Below are 24,710 nucleotides of genomic sequence, written 5' to 3'. Positions count from 1 at the left end.
TTCCTCTAGTGGCAAACAATACACATAAACAATATTTTAAAGACCAAAAAGAGCAACAATTTTTCATTACTAAATAAATGATTGATTAATAATTTTATACGTCAAACGTGCTATTTTAATCAAAATATTCCTATATAATTCTGTACGTGGGTTTAAGTTTCTGTATCACACGAGTTGAAATTGTTGCCTAACTTTAACATCAATAATTTTTCATTAAATGTAGGAAATATACTTCGTCTTTGAAAACAATCATCATTTTACAATATATTTTTACAAGTTTATACTTAAACTTCATATCATGATATAAAAATGACATTAGACTAAAATTTGTTCCAAAAATTTATTATTTAGCTTAAAACGTATCCGTTAAACCTGAAGTCGTTCGTCATGTTCTTCTTTGTGATCGCAATTTTTAAATCGCACGCGTATGTATCTATAAATACCAAAATACTTATGTACTTACATAGATGTCGTTCTAATCGTATAACGCACGTTTTCAAACTGAACAACCGGGCAAGTAACCTTGAAACGACGTAAATAACATTGCTCCTTTACTAGTAGTTTAATATTTATAAACAATGACGCTCAATAATTCGTGGCATGTGATCAAAACTGCCGCTGCAGAGAATAAACACGAATTAGTGTTATCAGGTTCGGCAATTTCTGAATTGATTCAAAAAAGAGGGTTTGATAATTCTTTGTTTAACCTACAGCACTTAAATTATTTGAATATCACGCTGACATGTTTACAAGAAGTGCCAGAGGAAATAGGAAAGTTACAAAACCTGACAACTCTAGTATTGCATTCGAACGAGATATCAAAGATACCTGATACAATCGAGAAATTAGGAAAATTAAAAGTTCTCGATTGCTCTAGGAACAAATTGACGTCTTTGCCGGATGAAATCGGTAAACTTCCGCAATTAACAACTATGAACTTCAGTTCCAATCTTCTGAGATCCTTACCTACGCAAATTGGAAATATTAAGTTAACTATCTTGAACCTTTCGAACAATCAGTTTGAAGCCTTTCCTGATGTATGCTATCCAGAATTGATTCATCTCACTGAAATTTATGTTAATGGAAATCAAATAAAAGAAATTCCTGTAACTATAAATCAACTTGCTTCCTTAAAAATAATAAATGTTGCGGACAATCTGATATCAGGTAATTTTTCCTTGAGTAAAACAAAAATCTTGTCTATAAAATTGATTTAATTATTAATCTTATGGTTACAGTCATTCCGGGGGAAGTAGCTGACTGTAATAAGTTAAAGGAACTGTATTTAAAAGGAAATACATTGACGGACAAAAGATTATCAAAGTTAGTTGACCAGTGCCATAATAAGCAAATAATAGAATATGTCAAGTTACATTGCCCTAGACAAGATGGTTCTGTTGCTTTAAATGCCAAATCAAAGAAAGGGAAGAAAGTACAAAAATTATCAGAAACTGAAAATAATGCTAACATAATGGAAATTTTAACACATAAATTGAAAGTATTAAAAGTAACAAATGATACACCATTAATTAAGATTACAAAATATGTGAAAAATATTAGACCCTATATCGCAGCTTGTATTGTTAGAAATATAAGCTTCACAGAGGATACTTTCAAGAAATTTATCCAACTTCAAACTAAATTACATGATGGTATATGTGAAAGAAGAAACGCAGCTACTATTGCTACACATGATTTAAAATTAATTACCCCTGGTAAATATAACAGAAACAAACAATTTACATATATGGAAATACATTTTATTAATATCATGCTTAATATTTAGGAGATTTAATGTACACAGCAAAACCACCAAATGAATTAGAAATCAAGCCTCTAATGCGTAATAAGGTTTACACTGGTTCTGCATTGTTTCAACAGTTACAAACTGAAGCTGATAATTTAAGAAAAGAAAAGAAACGCAATGTATATTCTGGCATTCACAAGTATCTTTATCTATTAGAAGGTAAACCTATGTTTCCCTGTTTATTAGATGCTTCAGAACAGGTTATATCGTTCCCACCAATAACAAATAGCGATATTACAAAAATGTCAGTAAATACTCAAGAGATGTTAATAGAAGTAACCAGTGCTTTATCATATCAGATCTGCAGGTAACATTATAATTTATTAATAACATACAATCAATATTTACTTAGTACAAATCTTATATCTTAATTAGCTTTATTAAAATTAATAATAAACAATAATTAACGATGTTGGATGATTCGAATTATGTTATAACATAATCGTATATTTTTTTTTTTTTGTTAGAAATGTATTAGATCAGTTTTTAAAGGAACTAATCACCCTTGGCTTGGGATGTCTCTCAGAACAAGAAAATGCTTCAAACTATAATAAATTATTCGTAGTACAAGTAAAAGTGGTAGATATGGAAGGTAATATGAAACTGCTATATCCTTCAAGAGCAGATCTCAATTTTGCAGAAAATTTCATAACTGTATTGCGTGAATAATAAATACTGTAAGCAATTTAATCGTTCCTTAAGTTTGATCTAATCTGCATTTTATTTTTTGCCTATTTATTCTTTTAATTATTATTTTCTGAAGATACAAGCTGTTAATGAAAGCTATTTTCATATCTCAACATCATAAATTTTTATTTCTTACTGTGTGAAAATTTTAAATTAGTAACTAATGTATGCAATGAATATAATATTTGCATATTCTATACATAATCTTCTTGCTATGTACCAATATATGTATAATTATCTATTAATCATAATATTTTTGTACTGAAATTTGGAACTATGTAATAATAGTGATAATAATAAATAATAAATATTTAAAATACTAAGTTTTAAAAATCAAGAACTGAAAAATAAATATTTAAAAAATATACCACTTATATTTTAACATTTTATTCCTTCAAAATACATAACAAAATAAAAATTGAGTACATTAAACTACACAACATGTCATGAATACATCATATTTAAAACATAATAGGTAATATTAATTTATTTAATACAAACATATATGAAAATTATAATCTGTTAATGTCTTTTATATGTATCGATATTTATCGATTAGATAAATATAAATTGCTGATATCTTTAAATAATTTTTATAAACGATTATGTTCGTTCTCAAAATCTGAAATATTCCACACCATTATTAGGTTTAACGAAAGATATAAATTGAAACATGAAAATTGCAAAATTATCGTTTGTCACCATAACTCATACAATAGGAATACCTAATCTGTATAATGTATGCTTTTGTAATTAACATTATCTTGCACACAATACGGTGGTTAGCCGCAAATTCAAATACCGGTAAAATCCCGCCATTTTACAGGCAGCTGACGACATTGGCGCTGTCGTGTCACGAATCATCCATAGTAAGCCGGTGAAGAATTCTCATCTGTTTTTATAAATATTGTACTTTGTTTCGTGTATCACAATGCAGTGCAAACTATAAATATCATCGAAGTGAGACGTTTTTGTTCATGTTATTAAGCGTAATTGGTGAAAGTTTCATTTCAGAAGGTTTAACGACAAGAAGAAATTCGCACAAATTTTCTGAACTTTCCAACATGCGCGAATGTTTGAAGTGTTAACATGGCGCCGAAACATGACTGGCCATGACGGGGGAATGAGAACGAAATTTTTGAGGTTAGTTGATCATTTTGTCATTTAAGTAATGCCGTATAATTATAAATTGGTAGCACAATTAGCCACATTAAGTTAATGAACATCACAATAGATATGTATATTGCGTATATTTCACAGAATTTTGTTATAATTAAAAAAAACACGTGTCACATTGTATAATTTATCTGTTGTTTTTATAATGATTTAGCAGAACGTCCTGATAGTAATAATAGCTATGTTATAAATATCCCATTCAACAAATGATATTTACATTGCATATTGTATTGCTTCACTTTTTATAAATTTTGTTGTAGATATAGTAGATTACATAGATTGATGCAATATTATAGAAATTTCTATATTACTTTTTATTTTATTTTATACCCTATCGCTTTTATATGAATTCTTGAACGTGATAAATAATCGTCTTTTCTAAATCTCAAAAAATATTTGAGGATGTTTATAGTGAGTAAAAATCTTTATAGCAACAGATGAATTGACGCATGTGATAAAAAATGTTTATACGTAGCAATAAATATCTAATGATAATTAATTTTTATGTATGTTAAACTGATACGATCCATTATATATGTTCTTTAGTCACATATAATATCGATATGATATGCTTATAATATTTTGTATTAACAATTATGCTACAATAAAGATAATATTAATATTATATAAGGGGCAAAAGTATTTATTAAATATTTTCTTTAAATTTTATACATCTTTTGCATCAGATTTATATATCAGATTAGATACATCAATATACAATAAACTATGAAGTACAGCAAAAATGTAACACTACGATGTATAAAATGATATACAAATATGAAATTATAATATATATTAAATATACTTTTAATATATTACATTAAAATATTTGAAACCCAATAACATCTAGTATATTTATTAATCTTCTCTTAATACTATTCTACAAAAAGATTTTCAAAAAAATCATTAAGTTTTATGTATCGTTTGAAAATATAAAATCATTTATTAAATACAAGAATATAATGAGATCTACTGAATTGATATTTGTTTAAATATTTTAAAAGTTTAACTGTACTGAAGTATAACATATATATAATGCTCACAATATGCTTGTTATTAAAATAGAAATTCAACAATGACTAGCACCATTTATCTACCTAATGTTAAAATAGTTCATGGATTTTAATTCCAAATGTGGCACATTCAGTTGCATAAATTGATAAAAATATAATATAAATATTTATGTAACTTAGAAAGATAAATCATCTTTATTTTGGCTAAATACTTAATAAATGCAATAACTTAATTCACTTTTAAACGCTCTTGTCTTTCCTTCAGATCAATAATGCTTAAATTAATACAGGCTACGTATCCATGTAACAATGAGATACAGGTTTTAACAAATGCTATTGGTGCAGAAAGATACATTACCAATCTAAATAAACTTATACCGAGAACTGAAATAAGAACATACATTTTGTAGTATTCATTATAACAGTGTTAATAAAATATATACATAAAGAAATAATAACTTACAAGTAGGTCCTTCTGTAAAGTAAAGGAGATATAGCGCAGCATAATAGGCTTCATTACCAGCACACATAATAAATAGGACTATACGATTTGTATAATACACACTCATAATCGCATTTTCAGACATATCAATAAATTTATGACTTGTTTTTCCTTGCAAAAGTGATCTATAATATTATATTTTCTTATATTTTTGTATGGTGATATAATAATACATTTGAATGAAGTTTATTCTTACGTATGCAAATATATCCAATGGCAACTAATGTCAATGGCCATGCTTAATTGAAACCAGAATGAGTATGATGGATAAAACATACACAATGTAGCTAAAAGACACATGGTACCAACACGATCAGTTAACTGATCTAACATACCACCAAATTTGGTACTTTGATTGAAATATCTTGCTGCATGACCATCCACTGCATCTAATAGTGCACTAATGATGTAACACCATGATGCAATAACATAATTAGTTCTCATAAAATAAAAAGATATGATAGCCAAAATCACTCTGCCATAGCCTGTTAATACATACATATATATATACATTATTTATTATTACTGTCCTTAATTATATTACTTCTATATCTTTTTTAACTTATTAGAATTTCAATAGTATTGATACACATATAAAATTCTAATGTTTTTATTTGAAATATATAATGAAAGGTTATATAAAAAACTACTCTCTTTGAATTACTATGAATCAATATAGGAAGTCTATAAAGTGCAATGCTTTTGATCTTTTTCTTATCATATTCCCAATTAAACTGCAAGCAATAAGAAGTTTTTTAAATTTGTAATGCATGTATCAAAGATAGCTAATCTTCATAACCATTCATCAGAAATGATAAACATATATGAATATACATTACATAGCTATCATTCTATTTCATTAATGTAGCAAACGAATTCAAACATAAAATAATATGCATGTATAAATATATTATAAATAAATTCTGTTCAATTAATCATTTTATTGTTTAAAATCAATAAGAATAAAAAAATACAATTTTAGTGTTATATTACTTGTATATTTAAAAATATCTGTTTTGTATGATTCTTTTTTTAAATTTCCAATCTATTCTTTTTTGTTTAATATTAGATAATAAATTATACATAAACTATCGTTATACTATCAATATTGTTTTAATCTTTTTTTTTTTAGTTATTTTGATTTTCAAAAATATTCACACAATATTTTTGTCTACAAAAAATTTAAAATTATAGACACAAATTGTCATAAGGATGCTAGATTGTGGACCTTTATTTACCAATAATGTTGGGCACAAATAAGAAAATATTCTCAGATTCCGTCATTTTACCGCTTCTGATTATCCCACACTGTTTTGGAAAATAATAACGGAACCTGTTATCTGTAATCGAATGTAGAAATTTATGTTATCCACGCTCGTCTATATTAAATAAAATCTCTCTTACGCTTATATGAATTACGCACTTTGCAATTATCGCACTACTTATACGCACCGTGTCGTCTTCAACTTAATCCGAATTACTCTAAAAAGGAATATTAAGGAGAAGAAGCTATAACGTCAATGAATTAGTAAAATCGACAATCGTATCGTATTATGGTTCGAGATTCGAGATATATCGATCCCCGGTGACGTATATAGCAGTCACACAAGTAACAGTATTGTATCTATTAATATTTTCACCCGTATTTATATGACTTTATTACATTACAAAACAAAAAAACACAACTTTTATAAAATGCGATCCTTATTTAATCCTACAACATTTAGAGAAAAAATATTATATTTTGTTCCAAAATTTTCTTTATTGCAATTAGATTGCAAAGATTAAAACAAATGTGAACTATTGCTTAATATATCGTCTTTTAAAGGAATAATAATTTATATTAGATAATTTATTTTTATACCATTCTAATAGAATCTACCTCAGAAATGTAAAAAGTTAATTACAAAAAAGATATCTTGACACATAGTTACGCTCCTGAAGCCAGACGACATTTTCGGAGGCTAAACGGCTGGTCCGCCGTTTCTCTGCGCAAAAGCGATCGTTTATTGTGTCGCGAGAAAACTGTCGGTACAGGTTTACGTCAGTTTTCCTTCACTTTTTTCCTAACGTGATTAACTAAGAATAATATCGATCGAACGATAGTGAAGACAAGTGAAATGTTTTAGTGGCAAAACTGATTAACCGTACGGTTGGATTTTGGATATCGTGCAATGAAGTTTCGAGTGGACTACTTTCCATTTACTAGAATACAATTAATGTTGTATTTTAAATAAATCTCGTTAATGAGATTCTCTGGTTTACTTTAGAATCGAGTGTTTTCGATAGAAAATATCGTTGTCGTACCGCTTTAGTGCCATCGTCGGAAAAGTGCATAAGCCAGAAGTAACATTATGCGATCGATAATTCGCCGACGATTTTGAAATACGCTTCAATGATCCGATCAGGTACTTGTGACTCTGTACAACGTTTCCTTAGTTGTCAGTGAAATGTTTCAAAAGTGATTTTTCAGTGTCTTCCAAGACTTATGCACGACGAAATAATAGCAAGTACAAACTATATACTTGTTGGTATGTGTACAAGCGATGCTAGGAACAGTGTCGTCGTTTTGGACAAATACATTTTCGCGTCTTCCATCCATACACGGTTGCAACAACGTTACCAGTAACATTGTATTTCGCATAAAAAAAGATTTGCAAGCAACATATACTTGAAAGAAAAATGTGCATTTTAATATCGTCAGCGGCCATTTTGAATTTATGAGTACCTCGAACTACGACGATTATCAACCTCATTTTGTAACTCCAAAATTGGACTTTCTTTGACGCCTTTCGAGACAATTGTAAATGCACCAAGAACTGATTTGGCATGTCATTGAAAAATAATTATTATTTTTTATTCAGCGAGTGAAATTCTAATAAGTGCCACAGAAAGCATTCCATTCATTTTATTGTATATTTTACGTTCTAACGTATATACATCTGCTGTTATAATTATAGCATGAATTAAGTAATTTAAATATACTTTCAATTCTAACCGAAAGTTTATTTGTTATCAGAGAAAGGCGGTAATATCGCAAATTTTATATTTTTTATGTTTTATTACTTATGGAAAGGAAACAAGTAATTCCAAATGAATATATCAATATTAAAACAACGTGCAAGAAGAATTTTTCATTCTTTTGTATTTCTTTCTTTGATAAATATATGATTTAAACATAAAATAAATATTTATCTATCAGTTCGTACAGCAAACATAGTACGTGTTTTGTTAGAACATATATAACGTATTCTACCAAGCGACAGCTGTAGTTGAAACTGATAAGTAGATTTGAAATAACCTCAACGACGATAAAACCGTTGATATTAAAATACGAGAAGGAAGTTATACTTTTAATATTTAACGTAAATCCACAGAAAATATATACGAGTTAATTGAAAATATATCAGAGCAATAAAGGAAAAATTGAAAGACAACAGTTCCCTAATTGATCGACGGTCACGACACTGGATGGTGGACGGTGCCATTTTTGTCAATTTCCTAGCGCGCATGGTACGCGCGTAAAGTCGAGCACATTGGAAAAGTCATCAATTGAATCTCACAATCTGAACACAAATAATTATTGTTGTTTGTGCGTGTATTGTTTTTGAATCCAATTAAAAGTGTTGAATTTGGAATGGTTAAATTAATTATTTAACCTAATGTGACATCGGCATAGTGTAAAATGCTTTCATTTACATGGACGTGATAGTTTCATAAACTAAATACTGAAATCAAGAAAAAAATTTAACTAATACGACATGCGAGAATCTCAAATTGCCGTCTGTGATCAAACGAAACGGGTCTTCAGACCTTAACAACACCAAAGAAAAATGATAAAACTATGAGTGCAGTGGACACAACACTGTCAATTTCGATCAAAATGGCCCCAGGGCCAGAACATCGTCAAGAACCAGTAGCACCTGACAAAGCTGCTGAAAATAATAATAGTGAGACCTCTAATGAAAGAAATAATATAGAGAATTCAGTGGTAGGTGTTGAAACTGTTAGTAACCAGGGTACGAATACAGAATGTGTTTCGACGAACATTGACACTAATTCAGATTCAACAACTCCAAGTGCACCGGCTTGTATTACCTCTGACAGTAAACAGGTGAGTTAAAATACAAGGATTCCAAAATTGTTCAAGATGCATATTAATGAAATGAGTAATACTATAATATCATTTTAGTTATTTGTATGAGAAATAAATATGTAGCACATACATATATAAAAATGTATTTTAAATTTAAATAGTATAAAATATTTTGTTTAAAATTTGACTTCTAGTATTATTTTATATATACAAACTAGAAATAATATAAACCTTCCAGCAAGTTATTCATTGCTTATTATAATGACTACATAGTATTTATAACAGTTGATTTTTTAAATTAAATCTTATAATTTCTAAATCATATTAACCTTTATACATTTAATTCAAATTAATTAAATATTTGATATAATTACTTTAATTAAAAGTTATCAATGGACAACTTATATAAAAGTTTGTAATCAATAATTGCTTACGAAGTATCTGTAATTAATTATTATGGTATAACACTATAAAAAATTCATAAGTTTTACAAAATATGTTCCATATCTTATGACAAGAAAATAGTATATTAATATGAAAAATATAATCAAATTGATAATAGTATGACTATTTATGTATAAATAATTATGTACAACTATGTGTTCCTAAAATATGAACGACATAAATTACATTATTGATGATATCATGATTAAACTTTATAGTTTGTTTATATTTTAAGCATACATATTTGTTATTTTATCATCAAAAGAGTTGCATTAAAGACTTTACTAAATCATGTATGGATAAAAAAAGATAATATATGATTGAAATCATATCACTAATTTTTATGCAATTTAGTTCATAAAATGAGATATAACTTTAAAAATAAAATAATATGTATGTTTTTATAATGTTCAATAGTAGTGCATATATTTATATTTACATATTTACTCATGTATATTTATCATATGTATTTGCATAATGGAAAAGGAATATGTGTATATTATCGTGTAAATTTTATATTATTATATAAATTTAATTTTATTATATAACTAGACTACAGATATTCATGCATTTATGGGATATTTGGAGGTGCAAAAATGTATAAAATGCACATGATATGCAAAAATATAAAAAATATTTAAAGCAAGATACTTGTTATAACATTTAGTGGGAGAAAGAAATTTTTATGTAGGTTCTATTTTTTCAATTATGTTAATAAAAAAATATGAAACTGCATAAAATATATAAATCTGTCTATATCAGTCATATCTGTCTATATAAATCAGTCTATATATAATTTAATATAATTTTGTATACTATATTTTTTAAAATTTTATATATTTTTTAAATTTTATATAAATTATTTTATGTAAATTCATGCAACTCTTTTAAGCATACAGTACACGGTATATATACATAGATTTACAAAGAATAACGGATAGGTGTACGAAAGGGCCCTTGCTTGTTACGATCCTGGAATGGCCGTGTTCTCAGTGTAATGGCGGCGGCCATGGTGAGAAGAGCGCGCCGCGCCCGCTCGTCACAATAGCATTTAAAATCGGTACTGTATTTTTGATACTGCCGATAAATATTTCTTGTGAACAGTGATAGCATATCGTCGGCTACGGTTTATCGTATACTCAAATGCGCGAGGTCTCTACGTAGCGGTGGTTATACTGCTGGGACTGCAGTTCGACGGAGCAGAGACGACTGCAGCCGACCCAGGTGCCCTCTAAAAATATAAATTCCGTGCCGGCACTGCCCAGCAGATTTTTCCTTCGTCTGTAAGTCACCCCGGTATCTCGTGTCTCAATTAGCTAATCGCGACCCCCTATCGATCTCTGGACAAGCCCAAAACTTCAATTCCTGGTGTGTGTCCTATTTTAATTTACGACCGAAGGTAAACTCGCTATTGGCTATCCTTTTCGCATTTCCAAGGACTTACGAGTATTCATTAACAGTGCTTTCTGAAATCTTCAAAGACGATTGGTTTGTATTGTTTCGTACACGAAACCACGTATCTGTTCTTTCTCTTTTTTTCCTTTTTTTTTCGTGGGATATTACCCAACAGTGCGAAACGAATGATAACATTTTCTCCTTTTTTTACCCTCTTTTTTTCTGCTAATAATGATAAGAGTTTATTATTAACCTAGCTGCTAAAACGTACAAAGTATTTCATTGTGTGTTATGACGATTCACGGTCAATAAGTTCGCAAAGGTTTTGTTATCTTTGTAAAAACGGCATATTCTGGGAGGAACCGTAATCATTTTTAACTTTCTTTGTTTTTGATGAAAGTTTGTTACTAAACGATTTGTCTTTTCGACGATATCTGTGTATTGTTTCAAATACAGAAAAAAAGACTGCAGTCAGTTTTTCCTTTCTTTTTTTTTTACGTGGGCAGCCATTCTGATAAGATATTTTGCTTTGAATGAAGCTAGTCAGGTTACCGCAGGGTAATGTTGGTCAAATTACCACGAAAAATAAATGACACATCATGTATCGTTTCTTTGCAATATTTTTTACTTTGTTTATAGCCTACAGGTGAAAAATATTTCGCTGATGATATTATTTATGCAGTATTTCGTAAGTAAATCAAATCAAAGATTATATAAATTTATAATTTTTTTCCTGTTATATAAACAGTTATGTACATTTTAGTATAATAATGTTACATGCTTTGATTGGTTAACATTTTAAAAGCATTTTAAAATGGAAGGAGGAAAAGTAAACGTATTGCTCTTATGTATTAACGAAAATATTAAAAGTTTTAGTGATTATAAATAAATAAATGATCCATACATTTAAGAGTTTATTAGAAATAAGATTTATGATACATATGATTAACATAGTGAAAGTAATGTACGTATATGATGTGTGTAGATTGTACTGTTAAATGTGACATTAGTGTACATCATTTATACTAATATACTTTTTTCTATGTGGTCTGTATATTTCTTCATAAAATCCAATAAGTGAAACCTTAAATTCACTCTTGGAATCTATCTATACTTATCTGCCTTGTGGTCTAGTTTATACTATGGTGTTCAATATAACACATAATAATACAAATACTGTAAAATAACATGCATTTTTTTATACAACATTTATTAATTGTAACACAATAAAATTATAGACATTTTTATTTACAAACACTAAATTAAATATAGATTGATCTACGTAATTGTTATATATTTCGTAGTTATAATTAAAGTAATAAATTAGGTTTCAATAGAAAGTGGATAATATAATATAACAGTAATGCACAATGTAATAAAATAATCTATGCAAGTCATAGATATTTAGAATATTCTGTAGTTTCTTAGTACATCTTTGGATATATTGCCGCTTATGGTTTACGCTTAAAGTTTGGATTGAACTCTTGGCATACTTTCCATATTTGAATCTACATTGCCAAACATGTTCCTAGACCATGTATAGGTTACAAACAAAGTGTTCCCAAACATTATATATTTTATAATATGTATATTTTAACTAAATTGGATACAAAATTTATTAATTTATATACTTATTTTTAAAAAATTAATGTCATTTCTATATTATAAAAGAAAATCTGTTCAAAAATTCATTTTAACTTATATAATAGTTCTTGATCAAGAAAAATATGTTTTGAATCTGCGTATCTACTTGTATCTGTTCTGTTGCATCTTATATTTATATTTAATTTATTATTTATGAATTTCTTACAAGGATATCTTTCATTTAAATTCTATATACAAAGTATAATGATGGTATTATTACATGTACTCATAATATACAACTAACTTTAAAATTTTTCTTTTAATTGCATCTTTTAGGAAGAACCAGCTACTTTGTCTGCATTAAATGAAGGTGAATTACGTGCACTATTGGATGAAGCTATAACTTATAAATGTCCCAAAGATCGTGAAGGAAAATCAAGCCTTTTTAAAGTAAGCATGGTTATATTTTTATTTCTTGAAATAAAATGATTTTCATATTTAATGATATTCATTTTAGGAACTACTTCAAGAAGCAGAAGCAGATGAAACCGAAGAAGGTCGTAGGATAATAACCAATTCACGTTGTTTACCTGGGACAAATCGTAGGAGGCATAAAAGAGACTCTGTATCTGAAAGGTTAACACATGGAGGGTCATTGCAAAATTTAGCACAACCTATTGCTTCAGAGTTTGATAGTAGTTTTGCTTATTTGTCATCTGGATCTAGCCATACCTACGGAGGAAATAGAAGAAAGAATAAAAAATATACAGGACCTAGTGTATCTGCAAGACAAAGAGAAGGTGGTTCGTTACCTTCGAATGTTAATGCATCACACAGTCTTGCTTCATTGGCTAATTTAGACTTATTATTTGACAAAAAGGTATATATATATTTATTGAAAACTGCTTATAAAAATTGTTGGATTAAATTGATTATTTGTGATTATGAATTAATTTTCCTATATTTTTTCATTAATTTTATTTAAAATAATTATTTGTAAAAAACAATATAGCTGTGAGTTTTATGTAACATATTATGTAAACACAACATTGAGTTGTTACTTAATTAAATATATACTTTCCTTTTCTGCCTTTTAAGAAGGGTTTCTGTGAAGAAAGAGGAGCATACGATTGGACTAACAAAGAAAAATCCAGATCTTTAGATAAACCATCATATAGTAGTACAAAAAAGGAAGAAAAGGAAAAAGATAAAAAGGATACCAAAAGGGATTTGTGCGAAAGTGAAGTTGAAGTGCGTGAGAAAAGAGGTAACAAAGGAAAATACGGGACAAATGAAATGCTTGAATCAGATAATCCACCACCAGAGTATAAATCAGATTACATGGTCATTGATTTAGGTGATGCTGAGGTAAATTCGTATATTATTAATACAATAATTGTATATATTTAGTGCGTTTTATTTATTTATATTTATTTATCTTTGTATTAATTATTTTAGGTGGGTACTATTAGTGAAAGAAATGTGGGATCTACTATAAGTGGGGTTCAGAGACCTCACTCCTTAGATACGGAAGATGATGAAGGAATTGAAATGAAAATTATTGAACCACGTAGACCTCAATATATATCGCGCACTCCTTTCGATATAGCTCAAACTCCTGTGGATACTACAATAGATTTCTCTCTCCGTGAACATAGTGGGAAGCAAGATAAATCAAAAATATCTGTTAATGGTACAGAAGTAACTGGAGCCCTTTCTTTTCAAACTTTCAATAGTGTGAAATGTGGTATTGGTGGAACTGCAAATAGTTCTAGTGCTAGTCAGGGTAAAGTAATTCCAAGTTTGTGCTCCATGATGTCTGCATCCTTACAAACACAAAATATTACAATGGGTAGGTGATATACCAAAATTATAAAATATTATTTATCATAAAATTATCATACATTGCAAATACTTAGATATCATTAATAATTTTTAAATATTACATTTTTGTGGTATTGACATTTATAAAAGCTTTCAATTTATAACAAATTGAAATATATAAATTTTGCACAGAAGGCTCGAGGTATACAGCGCATACTACCGGATCTGGAGAAAAGAAGTCCTTGGATGAAAATGGGAATCCAGTACAAAACTATAATGGGGAACGGAAAAAGCCTAGAAGAAAGCACACTCAAGAACCTAATGTTATTGTATACAGTGCTGAAAATGTTGAAGGACATCGCAATGAAGATATCGACAGTTTAATTAATTTTATTGAAAATAAAGAATCTAAAAGTAAAAAAGGAAAACCAAGTAATCCGGTAAGAGTAAAAACTAGTTCAGGTGCAAAGCCAAGAAGTAGAGAGAAAGATAATAAAAGGGAACAGTTACCTGCCAAATTACAGAAGTCTAATTCCCTTGAAGAAATATCTAAGACTAAACTCGAAGACCTCACAACGGAGAAAAGCGTCAGTTCTAGTGGTGCCAGTAGTATATCAAGTCAACATGGTAAGTAATTGATTATAAGAGCTTGTTATTTAAGTAATAATAAAACAACGCAAAAAGTTTATGAAGTTTGTTTGTATCGCTTGAATAGGCACGATCAATGTTGCATTACGCCGTGCGAAACAAAGAAGCACAGGGGACGCAGCTATCGATAGTCGTGGCGATAGACGATCTTGGGGAACGGAAGAAGGTCAGTCTATATATTGCAATGATACCGGAGATGATTATGCTAGTCGTCGAAACTCCAATAAAAAAATCAATCCAGAGCCTGAACATGAAACAGAATTCCTGGTAGTTACGAAAAAGAAGAAAAGTAAAAAACAGAGAAGAAGTTCCAGTGGCAGTAGAGCACAGAATTTAACAACGTCAGGATCTTATCTCCAAAATTCCAGAGGATTTTCTAATGAATATAGAACACCACTTTCTCCTGAACTTCGAAGAAAATCAGCAAGCAGTATGCCACCAAGGTAATTAATACAACTTCCTTTTTAATTTCTTCCATATATGTTACTTTGAAAGATATCTATAAGAGGATAAATTTATAAAAAAAATCAAGTATTTTATTCATATAGTTTATATAACTTACACTATTGAAGACATTTTAGCTAATTAAAGTAATTATTATTTGCAGTGATAAATCAGACAGCAGCGATTCTGATTCTGTCCATTCATTACCAGTTACATCAAATACGTCCAAACATAATTTATCAAAAATAGCTACCTCATCGGGCGGAACGCCGCAAGCAAGTTATGCGGACATAGCTCGTATGGCAACTATTAATATGACTCACAATTCAGTGTTAAATATGTCTGCAATAGTTCCAAACATGTTAAGTACATCTTCGTGGCCTAGTGTGCCACCCAAAACACCTTCAGAACCAGACAAGATTCCTCAAGATTATTATCCTAGTTTAGATGAATTACAACACTCGGATAGGAAAACAAGGCAACATAGCTTCACCCATTCGAATCATCTTTTGAATCTAAGTTTCGAAAAACCACCATCACCGACTTTGACGAAAATGAAAAATTCAACGGAGAGAAACAAGGCAGAGGCTCAAGAAGAAGCTATTAATAAAAATATCCAGGTTATTAAATATGTACAAGATATTGAAAAAATGCGTCAAAATTTAACACAACAAGAACCAAAAGCCGTGAACTGTAATAATCATATCACAACATCAAACGAGACTTCAGTAACGAATGCAGTGCCATCAAAACTTAATAATACTGTAACCAATTGTAATCCCGATTCTGATAACAACAATCCTAACTGCAACAGTGTCAATAATAAAGACACTGTTGTAAATGCGAGGTGTAATAATCCACGAACACGCAGAGGAGGAGGAAGTTACGTTCAAAATAATCAAAATATACAAAATCAAGTATCACATGAAGATCAACATTTCAAGAAAGTTGGATATACTTTTCATGATGAAAATGCAAAAAAATCACAAAATACTGAAAATTCTAATACGCACTGTGAAAATAAAAATAATCCAGCGATTGTTTCAAATGATGAAGTTGAATCGCAAAAAGCTAATACTACAAATAATCCGAAAGGAATGCAAGAACTGCAAAATATTGAATCAGAAGCAATCAAGTTGACAAAAACCGAAAAATCAACAAAGATCTTAAAAGAACAGAAGCATGAAACGGTTAAATCGGGAAATGTATACTCTGTAAGTTCAAAACAAGAACAACAAGAAGATTCCGAATGTAAGAAAACGAAACAACAAAGTTCCACTTCGGATAAAGATCAAACACAGAAAGCAGAATTACAAACATCCAATAAACAAAAAACTTCAAGACCTGCAGTTATATTACTAGATGAAACTGCAGCAGATATTACCAAGAACAGCGAGTTACCTACGGAACTTAGATTTGGATTTGAAATTAACGAACAACTTTTATTGTCGGAAGATTCGACAACCGAAGAGACTTCAAGCGTTAGTTCTGTATTTCCTTCTGCTCCACCACTCATAAACAAACCACCTTCTAATTTCGATAGATATCCTCCAATATTTGACAAACACATGAGATGTGATAAATTTACGCCTAATTTCATGCAACCTCCAAATACGCATGTAACTCAACAACCTCTGCATCCAGTGATGGTACAGCGATTACCGTGCATGGGTTATCCTCCAAGATTCCCTCCTCCTACGTGTTTGCCACCACCACCCACACCTCCACCAGGAATAATGGAAAAGTATCACCATCAACCAAAAGAAGATTTTTCTATGCTCTATGTAGCTCCTGAAGAAGATGTTAATATACAAACGTACAATCATGATAAAATCGTCTCGTTCGTTGGCTTAGGTAAGTATATTTTTCTTTTATGACTTTACATTGCCTCCAACTTTTTAATAAAAGATCAAATAATGCGGTATCGGTAGTATTTTAAAAAAAGATATTGAATTCTATAAATTAATCTTTGAACTATTGTTAATTGCTCGAGTGCTGAAGGCAATCGTAAGAATTTGCGGAAGTGCCGATCAATGTAATTATGTTTGAAATATTTATATAGTTGATTTACTGCAGTTAATAGCATTTTTGATATGAAATTGGAGATACACGCGCTATTTAGCATTCAGTATGGTATCTAAAAGTTCGTAATTCTTTCATTTGTTTCTCTTCATTAATATAGCATGGGACGCTGTTATGAGGGAAATGCCAGTAACTGCAAGCGGTCGTATACAGTTCTACAGTGGTCAGTGAAATGGGCACTAAGAAATATGGGGTAAATAACAACAATAATGTTTTTGTACTGCAAAATTACCTCTATTGCAAGTTATCCGTTATAAAACTGTAAACAGCCAGAGGAGTCTGCGAACTATGCAAGACCAAATATATATCTAAATACAAGCAAATTGATCGAACCTGTATCAAACAAGTCGCAGAAACTATCAGTTTCGATCGCCAATAAACGTTATACTAATTTTTGAGTCAAATCATCAGTGATAATTCTGTAAAGCCAACTGGCGCAAGGTGTGCCTCTAAAACTAATGTACATAATAATTAATCACTGGAAAAAAACAAGACTTATAAATTGTGTATGTTCTGATTGTACATACATTAATGAGTTGCAAAATACCTTTGAAGAGGTTATAACACAATATTTAAGTTTCAGTATTGACATCTGATACAATATTTGACTGAAAATTATAAGTTCGTGATGCATAAAACATATTTCACTCTTTCAAAACATAAACAATTTTCTTGTAAAATGTGAAAATTCATGTAGTCTTAAAATGCCTCATAATTTTTGAGGGGAAAAAACGACAAAAAGTAAAATGCCTTTCGGATCAACTACGAAAGTGTTACAACTTTGAAACAAAAATATAAAAACTATTTAAGGAGTTTAAAAATTAACTGAAACAAGATTATGATGAAGCAAGTTTATTCAAAAACTGTATGTGCTGTGACATGGTGGTTTATGCTGATGCCTTTAAGAAATAAAAAATACATCGTAGACCATTGTAATAAAGTTTAAAAATAGTTGAAAGCAGCCTGTTATGTTAATTATACCAAATTAAGATCATCCGTCGGAAATATTGCTAAACTACTAATAATTATTTGATGTAATTACGAGCAGAGATGATCTTGAAACAACACCTTGAAAACAAGAATTACTGCAACCACCAGTGAGTCTTCAAAGAAAACGTTTTCAAGGAAGGTTAAACGTAAAAATAATGGTTGCTAGATTACATGTACTTTATTTAAGACGAACCTTTAAAGAAAAGTAAAGAAAGCTATAAAGATGTGTGAAGTGTAATGAAAAATGGTGAATGTGTGTTTTTGAACACGTGTAAAATATTTAAAAAAAAGTAGTGTGATTGACTTACAAGTTTATGGAGTGGTTACTTTTACAGCCGCAATAGATAATAGTTTAAGAAATTTGAAAGAAGGAAAAGAGAGAGAGAGAGAACAATGAAAACTGATTTTTTTTGCAATGCTGTGCTCAAGGTCCTGAATTGGATAGAGACAGTGAGAAGAGTGCGAATGTGTCGAAATGAAAAAAAAACAAAACAAAAAACGCTAAATTTTTACACAAACTTGCTTATTTAATGAATAATTAACTATTAATTATTGGTAATAATAATTATAATAAACTACTTGCTTGTGATCATAAAGTATGACGGTGTGAATGCGTATAGTGCATGTAAATATTCTACTAGCTAATGTCCAATTTAGTTTTGAATACTTGTATTTTGAATTCTTTTAAAATTTTTCATCGTATTATGTTATCCTCTGAATATGGTAAAAAAGAAAGTAATTAATACACTTTGTGGTTGTTATCGATCTACAGTAAGAAAAAAAGCTTATATGAGTAGTTAATCAAAAAAAAAAAAAAAAAAAAAGAGATAAACGGGAAAAATGGACTTAATACGATTCCTTTCACAACGATTCTATTCGTTATGTAGGAAGCCTACCTCCAACATATTTTACTTTTTGATAGATAATCAATATAACGAAACATAATTTTCAATTCGAATGCAAGTGTCGCGTATTTAGAGCCAAAAATATAACCAATTAATAAATTGTGTGGAAACTTATCATTTTCGAAGATAAAGATAAAGCTAATCATTTATTGCAGATAAGTTTCATATAAAAGAATGGAAGCGTGTTTGTCTGTATAGATTATTATTATTATTATTAATTATTATTATTATTAACATTATCATTAATCAGAAATTAATCGTAATTAACAAATTAAAATTGGCGATTTTTTGTTGTTGTCTTTTTTTTTACCCTCAAAATTATGCATGGAAACAGAAAATATAAGCTCTGTTAAAATTTTTCATTTTGTTCCGCAATATAACAGTACAGTACAGCTGGGGGTACAGTTTTCAAGAATGAGTAATAAGTTAAAAGTATTTAACATATATAAAAACCACTAATGCATGTTGGAATATACTTCAAAGAAAACATCATTCAATGGGTGTTATCATTGATATGCTTGATATACTTTCTTTTTTGATAGTATAATATACCAATACTAAAGCATACGATAAAGCATTATGATTTAGTTTCACAATGAATTTTAGTCGAATCATTTTATCGTCATCATCAATCATTTTACAATATAAAAATCAATATATCTCATTTTTTTTCTCTCATAAATGCAGAAAAATTTCTAGTGCAACGGATCAGTCGCTCCTGAATGCCTAGATAAATCATTATATTCAACTGTACTATGACCAATTCATTTTTAATCGAAAGACCTATTACATTACATCACATTATGATTAGGTGGTAATAGTTTTATCCTTACTTTAAGTGGATGATGTTTCTTCGGGGTATTTCTATCCGGCGTGCAAGAAACTACTCAAAAGTCAGGTGCTTCATCGCCTTAAAGTTAGTAGAGTGCAGTATCAGCCTGTGCCATTGACCGGTTCAAATGGCCAAGACTGTTAAGCTTCACAGAGATTAGCACAGAAGTACTTGAAGAGAAATAGGACCATAAATTGTGTATGCGTTGCAGAATGGCAGCTATGCCGCGAAACGATATTATGTACCGAATACACGGTTTAACTAATTGTGTTATAACGAATGACAAAAAAGAAAAAGATAGACGAAGATGTATAAATATCAACGTGCAAGGTGATAATGTATCATATTATATTCTTTGTTGAATTTATAAGTACCAAATTAATAGTGATCGACGAAACAGGTAAAGTGTATGATTCTTCTGTTTTCACTTATTTAAGCGTTTTAAACATTAATGAAAAGGAAAAAAGCTTGCTTATTTCGTTCAATAACAGGCTAATTGCATTTATCCATGAACTAATAGCCTGTGCTGTAACGCAGATATGTACGTGTTTCGTCTGCGAAAAGGGCACAAAATCCTAATTGGACGTAATGAAGTTCCAAAATCAAGCGCATTACTCTTGCACATCTCGTTCTCAGCCTATATTATATCAGTGATATAGATTCGGTTGAAACTGTTGAAACGTCGCTAAGATGTAAAATTAATTTAACGAATGGAAAAAAAGAAAAAAAAATAACAAAAAAAAACACAGAAATAGTTGATGTTATTTCCCGTCTTGAATTGTTATGTTCGTATAAACGCATGTGTACCAATTTATTCTTGTGAAACTGTGCATGTGAAAGGGATTTTCCAATGATTTTATTTGTAAGTTTGGTTGCTTCGCCAAGTTTCGACAGTACCGTCTATGTAATTCCGCTAGAACTGTTCTCATAGGCCGAAACAATTGTGTGTATCCAGAAGTAACGTGATTACATTACGATCACGACGAATAATCGAAACATTTTTGGAGATATTATAATTTCAAGGTAATCGATTTCCTTCGACACGAATGTTGAACTTTCAAATGCGCTTCCGGTTACAGAAAGTTTCCAGAAATGTTTATGTATTCGTGGGTTACATCTGCTCGAGATGAAACTTCATTATCAGCGCGGGCATGTTGATAGTGTTCAAACAAGTAAAAAGAAGAAGCAGATAAAAGTTAATAATTGATCGAGAGTAAGAGAGAGAGAGAGAGAGAGAGAAAGAGACAGCGTGAAAGAGAAAGCAAGAGAAAAGAAAAGAAGAGATCTCAATGTTAGCCTTGTATCACTGTACAATTTGTTATTCAGTGTAAAGCAGTTTTTCTGTACTGTATATACGTATATTAATAACTATTATTAACTATTGCTAATGATTACGATGAAGCTATTCGATTAACTATTAATTGTACTTGCTGATTATCGATAACGATTATACGGAGAATCACAGAAGCTATTTGCGAGTGCTTATGCGTGTATAAAAGGAATAAACAGAGAATATTTTGCGTGTATGGTAAAGGCTGTGCTGTCCAGCTGAAACGAAACAAAAGGAAAAAAAAAGAACAGCACTGGTGAGAGGATGTTGTTGCCAACGTTTAAGTATGTTGCCAAAGGATTTCCCTTTTGTGGGTATAAAAACACAGTATAAAGTAATATTCGAGTTCCTTTATTTTTTTATGTCTTTCTTTTTCGCGTCGTGGAATTGGCAAGATGTCAATTAAGAAGTACTCAGTGAGAAAATTAAAAATTGATATTTGAATACAACACACGTTCTATAACAGAACATGTTCTATAGTGATGTTTATATATGTATATATATAAAATGACATATATATATATATCTACATATATAATTATATATATTCAATATAATTATATATATATATAATTTTCCTTTTTTACATTAACGTCGTATTGTATTATCTGCCGTTTGCTTAGCGATTAATCTATTTAGAGCATAGATAAGCATTGTGATATACGCATAAATAATCAGGTAACTGTTGTTTTCTTTTCTCTTGTCAGCTGAAAAGCCAAAATACAAAAAAAAAACCGATAAAAAAAATCAGTGAAATATTTTCGAATATTACTTGCATACTGTATTTCGCCGATGATACGTATTCAGATGATAAATCGTTTAAATCTGGCACGATGAAAGTAAAACGGACTGAGAACGAAGAGAGTAACGAAAGAAACGGAAATGGAATTCATTTTGCGAATGCAACAGAGAAAAATTGTCAAAGACGCGTGTCTTGTGTCATGTTAAGAGAAAGAATCAGTCGAAAAAGTGGAATTGAAAAGAGAAAAAGAAAACCCCGATTTATTCTCAGGATGCGTAAATACAGCGGTCGTTGCTTACTATTTTGTTATTAACGATACTGAGAACTTCAAATTCATGCAAAGCTATCATGGACCATGGATGTAAAGAGTCATTTGCCATGGAGTGTAAACGAAGAAAATATGCAGTAGAAGTGAGAGCGAGCGCGAGAAAGAGAGTGAAAAAAAGGGAGAATGCAAAAGAGAAAAAGTGCAGATGTGCGAGGGAAAGAGAAAATGAGAAATAGTGTGTATTTCAATATGCTTCTACACATGAGAGCGAAAAAAGAAATAATGTCCTCCCAAATAATTATTCACACCGAGAGAAAAAAAAAAGATAACGAGAAAAACGCGTATAGTGTCGCCATTTGGCCTTTATGCTGTTCTATCTGCGATTTCATACAAGCTTTGCGTACGATACTGTGATATAATATCTCTATTTCTTCGTTTTTTTCTTCTTTCTTTTCCTGTTTCTTTTTTTTATTTTGTTTTCCTCTTCCTTAGTTGCGTGCGTGTAGATTCACACAGGAAGAGAGAAATACACATACAAATCGTAGAATTTGAACGTGGAAATTTCTATGAGATATCCTTCGATATACATATATATATATATAAATAGATATATGTTGTATGAAAAAGAAGCGATCATGCGAAATGTGAGAAACAACCAACCACCGTCTCCTGCGTTTAATTTGTAAACGATTAAAGCGCTAGTAACGCGGTTTATTTCATTCATAACCGTGAAAGTCTAAATATATCAAATAAAAAAACGCAAAAAAGATAAGAAAATAATAAAAAAACATACATGTAGATTTCAACAAGTGCATCGAGAATACACGAGAGAAATATACGTTTCGATTTAACGAAAATCATGGGATAAGAAAACAACGAGAGTTTTGAGCGTGACTACATATTTCTTGCATGTTGTCTACTTTTTCATTGATTCTGTTACGCTTTCTCGTTATGCTTTCGCGATGACTCCCCTCATTTCTCGCACAGCTTTCTATCTTTCTTTTTTACTTCTTATACGATTGTTATGTAAACTTGCGCTTTTTCCTTGCTTACTTACGAGGAACGCGTATTCTGTGGTTGTCAGAGGAGGATCAGAAGTGAAAATAAGTCCATATATGATGGAAGATTGCTGAATGCAGCATTGTTAGAGGCATACGAATGCACATACGCGAGTATATTTGGAAAAGAATAACGTTAAAATATTAAGCAAGTATTTTTAAGTATCGAGGGTTTAGAAATTATTTAACTTTATTTTTCTTCGAACATCTCGATGTGTGCATTACTGACGATCCTACCTGTATCACGTCATTGCGCCACTTTTATATATGTTTGACTAGAGAATTTCAGAAATCGACGTTTTTCTCGTCTGGCTCCTATGATTAGTTACTTAATAAAAATAACAGAAAAAAAGAAGTGTAAAAAGAAAGGGGAAGGAAGGAGAAGCAAAGCAATCTCAGAAATATTCAACATTCCTTGGTATCGTTTTCAGGAGGAAGACTCTTTAACGCCTCCGTTTGATTTATAAAATATTGATTTACAAAAAAAAAAAAAGAAAAGAAAAGAAAAAATGAATTTATTTTCAAGGTTTTTCTCTTGCAAAAGTAATAAGGAATTACAAAGAGGATACTTTATTTACTAGCCATTTATATCGTATTCTGCCAGTTTTTATTTATTTTGCTATATTTGCTTTATTTTATTTTATTCTTTTCTGCTTTAGTTCCCCAATTTTGATCGATCGAATTTTTCAATTCGTTTTCGTTTTCAACAGTATATATATATATATATTTCTTTTCTTTTTTTCTCTTTTTCACGATGTCACGCGATCAAACGTGCACTATTTATCTCGATCTCACCTGAAATACCGTGCGCTTTTCAAATTCACTGTGTTACATGTAGTTTCGTTATTATTATTATTATTATTATTATTATTATTATTATATT

The 24,710-nt window shown here is 29.9% G+C and overlaps 3 protein-coding genes across 11 annotated transcripts; 2 read left to right on the top strand and 1 right to left on the bottom strand.

Annotated features, from left to right (window-relative positions):
• Nucleotides 1-479: 479 nt before the first annotated feature.
• On the top strand, nucleotides 480-2,859 carry LOC126878089 (leucine-rich repeat-containing protein 47-like). The gene is made up of 4 exons (XM_050640533.1): nucleotides 480-1,167; nucleotides 1,239-1,715; nucleotides 1,787-2,114; nucleotides 2,275-2,859. The coding sequence occupies exons 1-4, from the start codon at nucleotides 579-581 to the stop codon at nucleotides 2,474-2,476; spliced, it is 1,596 nt and encodes a 531-aa protein (XP_050496490.1). The 5' UTR covers nucleotides 480-578; the 3' UTR covers nucleotides 2,477-2,859.
• A 1,731-nt stretch (nucleotides 2,860-4,590) lies between these two features.
• Nucleotides 4,591-6,802, bottom strand: LOC126878090 (CDP-diacylglycerol--inositol 3-phosphatidyltransferase). 3 transcript variants are annotated; one of them, XM_050640536.1, is made up of 5 exons: nucleotides 6,638-6,802; nucleotides 6,424-6,525; nucleotides 5,382-5,670; nucleotides 5,147-5,310; nucleotides 4,591-5,067 (listed from the first exon to the last, which is right to left on the bottom strand). In XM_050640536.1, the coding sequence occupies exons 2-5, from the start codon at nucleotides 6,467-6,469 to the stop codon at nucleotides 4,913-4,915; spliced, it is 654 nt and encodes a 217-aa protein (XP_050496493.1). In that variant the 5' UTR covers nucleotides 6,470-6,525; nucleotides 6,638-6,802; the 3' UTR covers nucleotides 4,591-4,912. The 3 variants fall into 3 exon arrangements, with proteins under 3 accessions (XP_050496493.1, XP_050496492.1, XP_050496494.1); XM_050640535.1 differs by having other exon boundaries at nucleotides 6,609-6,760; XM_050640537.1 differs by lacking the exon at nucleotides 6,638-6,802 and having other exon boundaries at nucleotides 6,414-6,525.
• A 317-nt stretch (nucleotides 6,803-7,119) lies between these two features.
• Nucleotides 7,120-21,690, top strand: LOC126878086 (uncharacterized protein DDB_G0287625-like). 7 transcript variants are annotated; one of them, XM_050640519.1, is made up of 10 exons: nucleotides 7,121-7,593; nucleotides 7,659-9,299; nucleotides 13,041-13,154; nucleotides 13,222-13,584; nucleotides 13,803-14,072; nucleotides 14,163-14,556; nucleotides 14,721-15,155; nucleotides 15,244-15,619; nucleotides 15,784-17,474; nucleotides 17,803-21,690. In XM_050640519.1, the coding sequence occupies exons 2-10, from the start codon at nucleotides 9,030-9,032 to the stop codon at nucleotides 17,871-17,873; spliced, it is 3,984 nt and encodes a 1,327-aa protein (XP_050496476.1). In that variant the 5' UTR covers nucleotides 7,121-7,593; nucleotides 7,659-9,029; the 3' UTR covers nucleotides 17,874-21,690. The 7 variants fall into 7 exon arrangements, with proteins under 7 accessions (XP_050496479.1, XP_050496476.1, XP_050496477.1 ...); XM_050640520.1 differs by having other exon boundaries at nucleotides 7,121-7,716; nucleotides 8,563-9,299; XM_050640523.1 differs by having other exon boundaries at nucleotides 7,121-9,299; nucleotides 15,244-15,342; nucleotides 15,418-15,619.
• The last annotated feature ends 3,020 nt before the right edge of the window (nucleotides 21,691-24,710 follow it).

Source organism: Bombus huntii, chromosome 2, assembly GCF_024542735.1.
Source record: "Bombus huntii isolate Logan2020A chromosome 2, iyBomHunt1.1, whole genome shotgun sequence".
Lineage (NCBI taxonomy): Eukaryota > Metazoa > Arthropoda > Insecta > Hymenoptera > Apidae > Bombus > Bombus huntii.
This window is presented reverse-complemented; position numbering and strand designations above follow the sequence as displayed.

Excerpts from the sequence above, each read along its gene's own strand:
- LOC126878086 (XM_050640519.1), top strand. The coding sequence starts at position 9,030 with ATGAGTGCAGTGGACACAACACTGTCAATTTCGATCAAAATGGCCCCA. Across the intron at positions 13,155-13,221 it reads GAAAATCAAGCCTTTTTAAA|GAACTACTTCAAGAAGCAGA; the intron begins GTAAGCATGGTT and ends TATTCATTTTAG. Across the intron at positions 17,475-17,802 it reads CGTCTCGTTCGTTGGCTTAG|CATGGGACGCTGTTATGAGG; the intron begins GTAAGTATATTT and ends TCATTAATATAG.
- LOC126878089 (XM_050640533.1), top strand. The coding sequence starts at position 579 with ATGACGCTCAATAATTCGTGGCATGTGATCAAAACTGCCGCTGCAGAG. Across the intron at positions 1,168-1,238 it reads TGCGGACAATCTGATATCAG|TCATTCCGGGGGAAGTAGCT; the intron begins GTAATTTTTCCT and ends TTATGGTTACAG. Across the intron at positions 2,115-2,274 it reads TTATCATATCAGATCTGCAG|AAATGTATTAGATCAGTTTT; the intron begins GTAACATTATAA and ends TTTTTTTGTTAG.
- LOC126878090 (XM_050640536.1), bottom strand. The coding sequence starts at position 6,469 with ATGACGGAATCTGAGAATATTTTCTTATTTGTGCCCAACATTATTG. Across the intron at positions 5,311-5,381 it reads CATTGGATATATTTGCATAC|ATCACTTTTGCAAGGAAAAA; the intron begins GTAAGAATAAAC and ends ATAATATTATAG. Across the intron at positions 5,068-5,146 it reads CTTTACAGAAGGACCTACTT|TTCTCGGTATAAGTTTATTT; the intron begins GTAAGTTATTAT and ends TTCTTATTTCAG.